Source organism: Muscardinus avellanarius (genome assembly GCF_963383645.1).
Source record: "Muscardinus avellanarius genome assembly, chromosome: X".
Lineage (NCBI taxonomy): Eukaryota > Metazoa > Chordata > Mammalia > Rodentia > Gliridae > Muscardinus > Muscardinus avellanarius.
In genome coordinates this window covers 99,849,314-99,862,882 of record NC_137792.1, presented here as the reverse complement: position 1 = coordinate 99,862,882, position 13,569 = coordinate 99,849,314, and the positions used below count along the sequence as shown (strand labels likewise).

Here is a 13,569-nt window from a genome sequence, read left to right as displayed (position 1 = left end):
CGCGCAGGTTCAAAGCCAGCCACACGCGCTTGCTTAGGAGACTCTGTTTCCAAATAAAAATGTAAAAATAGGTCTGAGAGTGTAACCCAGAGGTAGAAGGGCTTCCAGGAACCCCAGTACCACCAAAAAAAAATAATAACTTTCTCTCTAGAACTATTGTGAGACATAGAGGTTAGGACTACCAGTACTCTTTCCTTTTTAATTATTGTTTAACAGAGCTTATGTGGGTTAATCACAGAAAATAACTATTTTGTGTCCTAAACAAGCTGCTGTTAATTTTTAAATCACATCAGAGAAACTGAGGACAGTAATTTTATAATGATATAAAATTCCACTTAAATAGGATTATTTTGTATTTATTCTATTACAATGAGGGCTGAGTAATGAAATGGCAGCATCCTATCAATTTAGAAACCTTTTAACCTGAGTGTACATCAGAATCAGCTGGAGCATTTCTTAAATTTTTAGATCTCAGACCCAACCCCAGGCTAATTGTGGATCTGGAGTGGGGCCTGGGAAATCTATACTTTCAGCAAATGTTCTAGTCAGTACTGAATTAGTTGATACATGGAAAGATTTTTTTACAAAGCACAAATAGGAACACATCCTCATAGATCCCAGCAATGTATTTATTAAATTCTTTTGTATCTTAGGTCAAGATATATTTATATGGTGTACTTTGTAGGTCAAAACATCACATGTATATTACAGAGATTGGCTAATCCTTATAACCGCTCCTCAAGGACTATTTGCACAATAACTATGATTTTATAAATAGCACAGACTATTATATAGACAGTCTGGGTCTGTCCTAACACAAATTATATCCCTGCTCTGATCTCCTTAAATTGGTCCTTGGATCAGCTGTCAGTATTTGGATATGGGTTTGTTCTTGGGTGTCTGCTGATTGGTCAGAACTACCTGGTATGGAGCTGGAAAATAGAGATAAGTACCAACAATCTTTCTAGCCTGATACACAGTTCCTCTCCAAGTGGTCACTCCAGTTCTTAAATCCCACCTAATGACTACTATATGGTGAATCCTGTGGTGCTCAGTCCTACACCATGACATGTTTTTGACAATGAATCCTGTTTGGCCTTTTATTTCTTTGGACTAAAAGCCATAGGTGCCTACTACACCCAGTCTATGGTAGGTTAATATGTCTGGCCTTTTTCATTCCTTACCAAGTATGCATTGATCAATCGGCAGACTCTGAAGGAGACTACATGTCCTATGAAGCCTATATACGCATACTGGCAAAAATACGGGCAGCTGATCCAGCGAACCGGTTTAAGAGACCAGATGAGCTCCTTCATTTGCTGAAGCTCAAGGCAAGGAATTCAAATACAGCAAATAGAATACAGAGCCATATGAGGCTCTGATGAAAATCATGAGCAATCTGGTTTTTTAAAGGAAATAATATGTAGAACTTCAATATATTTATGCCTTTATTGCAGTAACATAACAAAAACTCCAATGCATAGATCTCCAAACACAATATACCATTTTAAAAACCCACCTACATTTTATAAACATGCAAACTAAGAAAGAATTAGGGAAGTTTTGCCTTCGTTGGAATGTCATTTTTGGCCTTGTGGCCGTATTTGGTTTTATATTTGCAGGTATTTCCAACTCTTGGTCATAAGCCAGTGACAGTTGACCTGGCTGTTGGTTCGGAGAAAAGACTAAAGATTTTCTTCAGCTCAGCAAATGGATATCACATCATTGATGCAGAATCTGAAGTTATATCTGATGTGACCCTGCCAAAAAACGTAAGATAATACCTTCAGGTCCCTATAAATTATTTTATAACCCTGTTTGAATTTTTCCAACTATCAAAACATCAAAATGTTTAAAAATATTACTAGAAATAACTATTATACTGGAATGGAGGACTAAATGATTAAGTACAGAGTACCAGAACGTGGTCATGCATAAACAAAAGTCACTGATGCTTTCTTTGTTCAGACAGCTGAGTCAATACTAAAGACATATTTTGTTCATCTAATATAGTAGGTTTTTTGTTTTTATGACTAAACTTTACATATACATATAAAATTTGGACTTATGTTGATAATTCAGAAGAAATGACATCCTCATCCCACATTACTGCCTGGAGGTTATCAACTGGAATTGACTCATGCCTTCCCCCTTTTAGGTGGGCTATATGCCATACATTCTCTATCCATCTATCTTTATGCACTTATTATAATTGGCCCTAGGAGGCGCTTGAGCAGTCCTTCCTTTAGTCCTTCTGTACCCCACAATATATTGACAGATTTTTTTAAATGCAATAGTAGTATTGTAGCATTATTATATGTATACTTTTTATTGTATTGTCACTGATTCCCTTACCATATCAAATATTACTGGAATTTATGATCAAAAGAGCCAACATTAAAAAAGCAAATGCACCTTAACTCTCAACTCTGAAATTATAAATAGTGAAAAGATGATAAAATATCTAAAATATAGTTGTAAAAATACATTGTATTTCATTGCATGTCATTTAAATAAAAAACTTGAACTTAACACAATATTCCTAAATATACATCGCATGAAATATAACTCTGCATCTCAAATTTGATGATGACAATGATAATCATATTATTGAAAATTGTAGTCAAAATAAAGGCCTGAGCCAAAAGTTCTCTGCTTCATCCTTTCTTGATTCTTGGTTTAGACAATTAAAATTTTAACTAGCAGCTTAGTATCATATAAACATTTCTGGAGAAAATTTTATATATTTTAAATAACTATAGTCATATGATCGTTTGAGCAGGTTTCAGAATTATACTTCTCAAACAAATTATATAGAGCAACTGTCAGAATATTAGTGGAAATATGTTTAAAGTGTTTTGATTATATTAGTCATTAGCTGATCATCCAGTGGTTCCCTATGGATATATACAACTCACCCTGTTTACAATGTAGCAAATAATGAACCAATCTCAGACAAAGTCACTTTGATATGAGGCCAGATAATTTGATATAAACATTATATTAGGCTTCAGTTGAGTTATCTTCAATAGCTTCCTGTATCTTATTTTTAAATCATGTCAACATTTACGTAGAGGCCAGTGAAATATTAAACATGGCAGCTTTAGCCCAAGTTTACACTTTTTTTGAAAAGACATTGGAGAGGCTTGAATCCAGTGTTCTATCTGACTAATAAACAAGGGAAATTATAGTTTTTGAAACAATCTGTTAATTACTGTGGGAGTGGCAATGAGAGAAGATGAATTTTTAAAAATCATCTTCTGACCTAATTAGGATACCTTATGTATATTCAAAAATATTTTTAGCTAAATGCTCTAGTGTCCTGACCCATTAAAAGAGAAAGAACTCTAGTATAAAGGAGGAGGAAGGGTGTCTTCTGAAACAGAATGTATTGAAAATAATGTTTTTCCAAGAGTCCTAGATTACAAAAGCTGTAATGCTACAAGGGAGCCCTGTGTACTCAAGAATATCTGGTTACTTCAGGAATCACCTGAGAAGAAACCATTACCTCAGAAGCTGTCTGGATGTGCAGCAGTCCAGTTTTATTGTAAACAGATTTTGTTGAGACAACCTGCTTTCTTGCAATTTATTTTATTGTCTTCCTTCACCTCTGTTCTGATTCAATTGCTCATGCAAGTACCCAGGGAACGCATTAAAATTGCTTTTCGCCTCTGGATCCCCATTTTAGTTTTAAGGATTGTTGATGCTGAGACATGGCCTCAAGCACTTTGCCTGAGTACGCTGGGTTTGGCAAGTATAGTTTCTGAACTTTTATTCTGTAACTTTCTAATTTGGAGGAACAGGATTGCTTAATTATCAGGGAAGTACTGTTAATGTGACAATAACTGTAAGTGAATTTTGAAACATTTTATGCATCATAAAATTTGAAGTGTTAGGTATTTCTTAGTATTTTTTGTTATGTCACCTAATACCTCTCTGAATTTCTATACTGAATATATACTAAGATTATATAAATTGGATAAGAATTTCTATATTTTTTCAAAGGGGAGACGACTGTTACATTTCAAGATGCTGAGAATATTATAAAGCTACCCTTTGTAAACATTTTAAGCTCAAGCTTTTTTCAGGTTAACATTTTATTATTTAATTTAGTGAATTTGTTTGATGACCAAGGAAGGATTTGTTATTTGGCTCACATATTCATTACTAAAGTATTTATTAATTTTTAAAATCAATCTTAAATCCAAGTTTATAAAAAGTAATGTTTCCTCTATGATTTTACATAGTGGTTTGTGAAATTTAAAAAAAATTATCTGTAGAGGAAATATATCTCTACTTTTCTCAAACCAGTCTTTCTCCTAAATGTACAGGAGACTATTAAACAGTGATAACTTTTAAGCATAAATAAGGCAGCTCTTTTCAATTGTTTGGTAGCATGCTATTTATTTTGGAAATAGAAGTTACCTTTCTCCCAACGCTTTTGGTCTTTATTGCTCAACAATGCTGGTTCAAATGAAATAGTAGTGATAGAATGTTGGACACGTAAATGTTTATGAAACATAATTCCAGCCCTTGGAAATCATTATACCACAGAATATCATCATTTTACCTGACTGCTTGGGAATCGGCATGATGCTTACCTTCAATGCTGAAGCTCTCTCTGTGGAAGCTAATGAACAACTCTTCAAGAAGATCCTGGAGGTGTGGAAGGACATACCATCTTCTGTTGGTATGTATAACATTTCTTATTCTTTCAGATGATCTCAGAGAAGTTTTTCAAGAAATAAATATGTCCCAAGCAAAGGTTTCCTGAATTATTACATTTTTTCAAGGCACAGAGAATTGAATTGGGGTCCTGCACATTCATTTCCTTAGTAATAGGAAGCAAATATTTGTCATAAGCTTAACACATTCACAAAAGTACCACAAAGAGACTGATTTGGGTTATCCGCATAGCAAATTTTAAATAATTACACAGTTGAAATAGGAACTAATTTCTCTCCACAATTATCTATACATTTTCTTTAAATCCCTTTGCTTGCAGATTTTACACAGATGCTGAAAATGCTTCTTTTCCATCACATTGATTGTATGTAGAGGGAAGTAGTATCTTTATCTTAGGAGACTGACAAGCAGTCAAAGAAGAAAAGCAAAATATTTCTCTTTGGTATAGTCAATAGGATTGTGTTTAGTGAGTGATATTATTGTGAATAATCAAATAATTTAGTAATAAAAAGTAGATATTACTGATTCTGATGCCTAATAAGTGTGATCAAGATGGCAATAAAAAGGAAACCACCTTTTCATCTTCTTCATACTAGAACATTATTTTCTTCTTAACCAGTACAGAATTTCTGATCTGGGAAATCCAAATAATTTAAGATTTTCATGTATGTTTCTGAGGCTTGTAGCATATAAGCAGGATTCTAGATAGGAAAGAGAATGCATATGAAAAGTAAAAATATTAAAGAGGGTAGAATGATTAGAGAAGGACCATTACCAAATAAGAGGAATTTAATGAAGCAAAATTAAGGGAAAAGTCAGTTGTGTGATTGCATATATATGTACAGAGAGAGAGAGAGAGAGAGAGAGATAGGAAAGAAGGAGGGAAGAAAAAAGGAGGAAGGGGGGAAAAGAGAGAGAAAAGTAGATTATCAGGAGAGAAGCCCCAAACCCCTGAAATCTTTATAAAATGGCTGAAAGTGACCTTTTCCCCCTATGGGATGATGGCACTTTACATTACATCTGCAAAATACTTTATTTTTGCATACATAATCAGTGTTAAGGATTGTCCTGAAAACTTGTTCCATTTTCCTCAAACATGTAAAAACTCACAGAAGATTTAAAACCATTTTAAGTGGCAGAAGGTAAATGCTTACAGTATAATTGACATATCTGGGGCAAAAGAAAGTAAAACTAATGAGTCATGTTACAACCTTTACAGTGTTACTTGGGGATCAGTACATTAATTGGAAATGGGAATAAAGAAATTTAGTTCAAATGGGGAACTCGGGATGTATCTATATTTATGCTACCAGACAATCATAGGGTTCAAATGGAACTTAAAAATAATATTGTATAGCTTTTTGTAGGCAGGGAAACTTTTTATTTAAAACAAAAAGCTATTTCAAGTTGCTAGCACTTGAAAGACATCTATATGTAATATGATATAATTTTAAATATTGAGAATAGGATATATTGAGATTATAGTATATCATATGAGTGATACTGAGAAACTCACTCTATTTTTACCTAAAATGAACTGCTTTGTTATTTAAAACTGGCTCAGGTTCGGATTTCCAAGTCTGAATTTTATATTTTCTTGAACTATAATAAATGCGTTTGATAATAAGATCATTGCTCTGCCTTTCCAAAAAATAATACACTAGGGCTTAGAAATCATCAAAAGTTGTACTAGGTATTCTCACTTCTAAATCACTGAATCCCATTACAAAAAGCAACCTAGGTCAGTATGAAGGTTAAGTGGCAGATTAATATGTTCCAAGACTTGGCATCACATAAAACTATGTGTCCAGACTCAGAAAGTAGCCTGAGCATTTAGTTTAGAAAGTTTTATTCTGTGTCATTGTTAAGAAAATATGCCATTTTTAAAAATAATCACTTGGTTAAAATATAATAGACTAAATCTATTACTTATTTCCATCACTCAGGCCATTGATCCTCTTTTATGTATTTTATACTCTGGTGTGATTTTCATCAAATATGTATATACATATGAATATACCAATGTCAATCTGAGTACTCTGTATTGAGAGGGAGTGAAATGGTGAGGTGGGGGGCACCAAGTGATGTGTGATGCATGTCATTGTCAACATGATTTGCATTATGATGTTAGAATATAATGCACCAATAAAAACATAGCACATGAATAAATAATCAGGGTTGATTTTAACTCTAGTCCAGAACTGGACTTAGAAAATTATTTCAGGATAGACATTTTTCTAAGTTGAAATACAACTATAACTATGATGTAAATTCAATACATATAAGTAGTTTGAATTATAATAAAAATTAATCAAGAGATAATAAAATCTTTGAGGCTGATTTATTATTTTTATCATTTTTATTAGTGCATTGTAGTCATACATCTTCTTGGAGTACAAGACGGTAGAGGCATACATGAACACATCACTCACTTAGCCCTTTTATTTAAAACATGTGTTTCCCACATCATTTCTATAAAAGCTTAATTATTCTTTCATGAATTCTTTTATGTATATTTAATGTATACATATGAAGGCTAGTCATATTGTTTCAAACAAAACCATTCTAGAATTTTTGAGAAAAAATAAGGAAAATTGTTAAAAGACCTGTTTGTAGTATATCAGTGCAGTGTTTATGCCCGTCAGAACTTAATAAAATAGCCGAGTGTGGTGGCATACACTTGTAATCCCAGTACTTGGGAGGCTGAGACAGTAGGATCACAGGTTTGCAGCCAGCCTCAGCTACTTGGTGAGGCCTTCTGCAACTGAGTGAGACCCTGTTTAAAATAAAGAATAAAAATAGGGCTGGGGGCATAGCTCAGAGGTAAAATACACCTGGGTTCAACCCCCAGTACTGCAAAGAAAAATTAATAAAATGGAAAGTCAAATTATTTAATTAATTCTGATTTAAATCATGCTAATATGGAAGTATAAGTGCCTTATTTGTGTTTTATAGACTATTTTAGCTTGAGTTACAATTTTGATATTATATTAAATGTCTTGATTTAATTTACTTGTGAACATTTTCTTCGCGATAAAGTATATAGAATAGCAACATAAAAGTTAAAAATTTAATGGTTATGCTAACTCCCAGTGTCAAAAATACCTTATAACACCAGCTGGCATTATGGTTATCTACACAATTAGGTTTTCTGTTTTAAGGCAATTTTCTTCATAAACTATATTGTCACAAAGTCATAAAACACGGATTTTAAAAAAGTTTAAATCTTAACAAAATTTTCTTGACCAGGAAAGGACCATAACAGGATCAAATTAGACTTAGGTCTGCTTATAACATGGTAATTTCTTCAATTAGTCTATGGTTGCTAGCGTTGGTATTTGAATGTCACTTTTTAACCATTTTAATCTTTAAATATCAAGTTTTCATATATGTCACATGAACAGAAATAGGCATCTTTATTAGGAAACCTTACTGAGAACATGGTACGTCACCTGGACTATATGGGTAGATTTCAATTTCTATGAACTTGGTAGAATTAACACTTGGCTTTTTCTGTGGTCTTAGAAAATATGGCTGGGCATGGTGGTGCATGCTTGTAATCCCAGCATTTGGGAGGCTGAGACAGGAGGATTGAGGTTTGCAGACAGCCTCAGCTCCTACTTAGTGAGGACCTTTGCAACCCAGTGAGACCTTGTTCCAATGTTAAGAATAAAAAATAGAGCTAGGGGTGTAGCTCAGAGTTAGAATGCCCCTGGGTTCCAGCCCCAGTACCAAAAAAAAATAGGAATACAAGGATTAATATATATCTAGTAATTCAGTGTTAGTCACAATGGTTCCTTTAAATACCTAATTTGACCAGAACTCCTAAGCAGCAAAATGGCCAAATGCCTGGCTACAAAAGGAAAGGAAGCAAGGGTTAACCTAGACTATAATAATCAAACAATGATTGTGGTTATAATTTTTTACCACTGATGAAAAAAATTGTTTTTTTCTGATTTTTATTTGTATTGTAGCTTTTGAATGTACACAGAGAACCACTGGATGTGGCCAAAGGGCCATTGAAGCACGCTCTTTGCAATCAAGAGTCCTAGAAAATGAGCTGAAACGCAGATCAATCAAGAAACTGAGACTCCTGTGTACTCGAGGTGACAAGGTATAGTTTATTTCTTTTAGTTAGATTAAAAAAATAAAGCAACCATTGAAGTTAATAAAGAAATTTATGTTATTTTTATTCTGGCCATAAATTTGTGCTATATTTGTCACATAGGTTATTGACAAAAACAACTTTTCATTTTTCAGTAGAAATATTAATTTGGTAGATGATAAAATTTTAATCCAAAAATATTTTTAACATTTTTATTGGTGTATTGTAATGATACATCAGATTGAGGTTCGGTGTCATACAAACAGATCTGCACACAGGTAATGGTGAGTTTTCCTTCAGTCCCCACCTTGCTACACACCCCTTCCCATACATAATAGATTGGCAGTGATACTTTCATACATGAACATAGCATGATTCTGATTGTTTCTTCCATCAGTGTTTCTCTCTCCCTTCCCCACCTTCTTCCCCATACCTCTTTCCACTGTTCGACTGGTCACTCTTCTCAACTAGCTAAAGTCTCTTTTGTTTCCTATTTCCTCTCTAGCTTCCACATATGAGAGAAAACATATAACACTTGACTTTCTGAGACTGATTGATCTCACTTAGCATAATGTTCTCTAATTTCATCTATTTTCCTGCAAATGCCATAATTATTTTGTTCTTTATGGCTGAGTAAAATTCTATTATGTATATATGCTAGATTTTCTTTATTCATCTGTTGATGGATTCAAGGCTGGTTCCATCATTTAGCTACTGTGAATGTTCTGCTATAAACAGGGATATGCATGTATCACTGTAACATTCTGATTTTATTTCTTTGGGGAAAATACCAAGGAGTGGTATAGCTGGGTCATATGGTGGCTCTAATCTTAGCCTTCTTGAGAACCCCATACTGATCTCCATGGTGGTTATACCAATGTTCAGTCCTATCAGTAGTGTATAAGAGTTCCTATTTTCCACATCCTCACCAGCATTTGTTGTTTGTATTCTTTTTTTTTTTTTCTTTTGTGGTACTGGGGATGGAACCCAGGGGCATTGTACAGCCGAGTTACACCCCCTGCCCTATTTTTTATTCTTTATTTTGAAACTGGGTCTCACTGAGTTGCAGAGGGCCTAAGTAGCTGAGGCTGTCCATGAACCGCAATCCACTGGTCTCAGCCTCCTGAATGCTATGATTACAAGCCTGTGCCACCTCGCCCAGCTATTGTTTGTATTCGTAATGATTGCTGCCCTGACTGGAGTTAGATGGAATCTCAGTGTAGTTCTGATTTGCATTACCTTGAGTGCTAATGATACTGGCATTTTATTCGTTTATTTGTCATTTGTATTTCTTTCTTTGAGAAGTGTCTTTTCATCTCAATTGCCCATTTTTAATTGGGTTATTTTTTAGTACAAAGTTTTAAAAGTTTTTTACATAGTCCGGATATTAGTCTTCCATCAGAGGAGTAGCAAGTAAAGATCTTTTCCCACCCTGTAGGCTCTCTCTTCAAGGTCTTGATGGCTTCCTTAGCTGCACAGATACTTTTTAATTTGATACTAAACAATTTGTTGATTCTCAGTTTTATTTCAAAGCTTTGAGAGGATTATTGAGAAAGGGTCTACCAGTGCCTATGTGTTCCAGAGTTGATCCTATGGGGTCTTCTAGTAATTTCATAGTTTCTGCTCTTTGATACATCTTGAATTGACCTTTGTGCATGGTAAGAGTTAAAGATCTGGGATCTAATTTAGTCTTCTACATATGGATATTCAATTTTTCCAGCACCATTTGTTTAAAATTATATCTTTTCTCTAGCATATGTTTTGGGCTTCTTTGTAAAAAATCAACTGTCTATGCATGTGAAAATGTGTTTTCGTTACCTTTATTCCATTCCATTGATCTATTTGTCTTTTTTGTGCTAGCACCATAATGTTTTTGCTAGTATAGTTCTCTAATATTATTTAAAATCAGGTGTTGTGATGCCTATAGCATGATTCCTTTGCTCAGAATTGCTTTGGCTATTCTATATCTCTTGTTCTACCATATGAATTTTAGGAACATTTTTCTCTAGTTCTTTGAAGACTGACTTTGTTATTTTGATTGGAATTGCATTGAACCTGTAAATCGCTTTTCTTAGTATGGTCATTTTGATGATATTTATTCTGCTTATCCAAGAACATTGAAGGTCTTTCCATCTTCTAAGGTCTTCAATTTCTTCTTCATTTTCCTATAATTTTCATCATGGGATCTTTTACCTCCTTGGTTAGATTTATTCCTAAGTATTTTTCAAGGCTATTGAAAGTAGAATTGTTTTCTGATTTTTTTCTTCAGTGGATTCATGGTTGGTGTATAGAAAAACTATTGATTTTTTTTAAAATTTATTTTGTATCCAGATACTTTGTTAAATGTGTTTATCATTTCTAGAAGTCTTCTGACTGAGCTTTGTGGGTCTTTTAAGTATAAGATCATGGCATCTCCAAACAGACATAATCTCATTTCTTTTTTCTGAATTCGTATCCCCTTAATTTCCTTCATACCTTGTTGCTCTTGTATATGTGTGCGTGATACTGGAGATTGAACTCTGAGCTATACCCCAAGTCCTATTTTATTTTTTGTTTTTGCAACAAGGTCTTGCTATATTGCTGAGGTTGCCTTTAACCTATGATCCTCCTGTCTCAGCCTCCCAAGTACTGGTATTACAGGTGTGCACCACCATGCTCAGATTTCATTTTCTTTAAAGTAGAAATTTCCAGTTTTCCTTAAAGTAAAACTTAGCCATAATTTTGTTTTCTCCAAGCTCTTTTATTGCCTTTGATCCATAGCTTTTTATCCATATTAAATTATATTTTAAATAAAATTTTTGACTAGTTCTGTTCTTTTAAAAATAATTTTTATTTTATTATTGACAAACATGTGTTAACCATACATATCAATGGTGTTCAGTGTGATACTGCAACACATGAATACAGCGTGCATCGAGCAAGTCCAACCTTTCTTTATCTATCACCCCCATGCCATTATCAACCTATAATGATCATTATACATTCAGGTTGACTTTTTTAGTTCCCATGTATGAGAGGAAACATTCAGTATTTGTCTTTCTGTGCTTGGCTTATTTCACTTTACATAATATTATCCAGTTTCAACCATTCTGCTGCAAATAAAAGGGCTTCATTCTTCTTTATGAGTTAATAATTTTCCATTGAATACATATACCAAATATTCTCTCTCCTTCCTACCCAGAATGATTCCAAAGATTTTATGAATATTTATTTTATAAACATTGGAGTGCAAGTATCTCTTTGTTATGCCGACTTCATTTACTTTGGATATATATTCAGAATGTGATAAATAGCTGTATTATGTGATAGTTCTAGTTTTAGTTTGTTTGAGGAACCTCCATACTGTCCTCAAAAAAAGATATACTAATTTACATGCCCACCAACAGTCTATGAGAGTACCATTTTCCTTCACAGTCTTGACAGCACTGGAGGAGAGAGGGGTACAAATATAGCCCAACATAACCCAGTTATGAAGAAACATAACCCAGTTATGAAGAAACATAACCCAGTTATGAAAAAAACATAACCTAGAAGAAAAAAAGTACTCATGTTTTAGAGCACCTAATTTGTTATAGACTTTCTGCTAGGTACTGTAAAAACTATCCCATAGAACTAGAGAATATCATACTCACTCAGATCAGCCAGTTGAGAAAGTTGTATGTTCTTTGAAATGTGGAAGCTAGAAATAAAATAGGAAACATAGGGACCTCAGATAAATGAGAGAGACCAGTAAGACAGAATGGGTAGAGGGAGGGAAGTGAGGAGAGGAAAAAGGATGATTGAAGAAGGGAACAGTTCAAATAGTGCTGTGGCAATATGTGAGGGTATTGCTACCAGTCTCGCTAACACGGAGGACTAGGGAGTAGTATGGTAGGATGGGGAAGGAAATACATCAAGTGTTGTGTACATGCATGTGTATATCACTTTGAAACTCACTATGGCACATAGTTATAATGCATTAATACAAGTTTAAAAAACTCCCAATTTATCTTCACAGTTGTGTGTTACAGTGTCAGCAGATGAATGCCACCTACGAAAAAATGTTATTTAAACTGTGAATTACAATTATAGAGAATATGGTAAAATAGTAACTTAAGTATATAATTTAAATCCCAAACTAATTTAATTTTTGTTCTTTAATTGAAGAAAAGTCTGTTACAAACAATAATATGGTTTAATATTTTAATTAGTAGATATAGTTAAATTGAAATTATATATTGGTACTTACAATTATGCTTGTTAAATATCTGGTTACAATGTATTAAATATCTACTTATGGTATCTTTTTCTTTCTTTTAAAGCTGTTCTTCACCTCTACCCTGCGCAATCGCCACAGCCGAGTTTATTTTATGACCCTTGGAAAACTTGAGGAGCTCCAAAGTAATTATGGTGTTTAAAAGGTTCCAATGATTTATTACAACCTTTACTAATATGCGATTGCATCTTCAGATTTCAAAGATTAAGTGAGCATTCAGTTTTATTGTTAGAGAAGCATTAAATCAGAAACTTTAAATGTAGCACAGAATAGTTTAATGAGAAATGCAGCTTTATATATAAAATTAACTATAGCAAGCTCTATGTACTCCAATGGTGTACAATTATCTTTGCACAAACTTTGTAACTTTTGTTACTGTGAATTCAAACATTATGCTTAGGACAGTTTGGACAGTATCTGTATTCAGATTTACAACACAGAGTGAAGAACCCTGTTATAAATTAGATTACCAGCACCGTTCAGAAGAATGGGCCTTTGAATAAGGCTTTTTTTAAGAAAACAC

General features: G+C 33.6%; 1 protein-coding gene across 1 annotated transcript in view; it reads left to right on the top strand.

Annotated features, from left to right (window-relative positions):
• Positions 1-13,188, top strand: part of NRK (Nik related kinase) — a gene marked incomplete at both ends in the record, with an annotated part of 129,778 nt that extends 116,590 nt beyond the window's left edge. Inside the window, 5 exons of the mRNA XM_080718970.1 lie at positions 1,189-1,331; positions 1,623-1,772; positions 4,531-4,690; positions 8,661-8,800; positions 13,093-13,188. Of these exons, the coding sequence (XP_080575096.1) occupies positions 1,189-1,331; positions 1,623-1,772; positions 4,531-4,690; positions 8,661-8,800; positions 13,093-13,188 (689 nt within the window). The remainder of the gene's footprint in view (positions 1-1,188; positions 1,332-1,622; positions 1,773-4,530; positions 4,691-8,660; positions 8,801-13,092) is intronic.
• Positions 13,189-13,569: the final 381 nt, after the last annotated feature.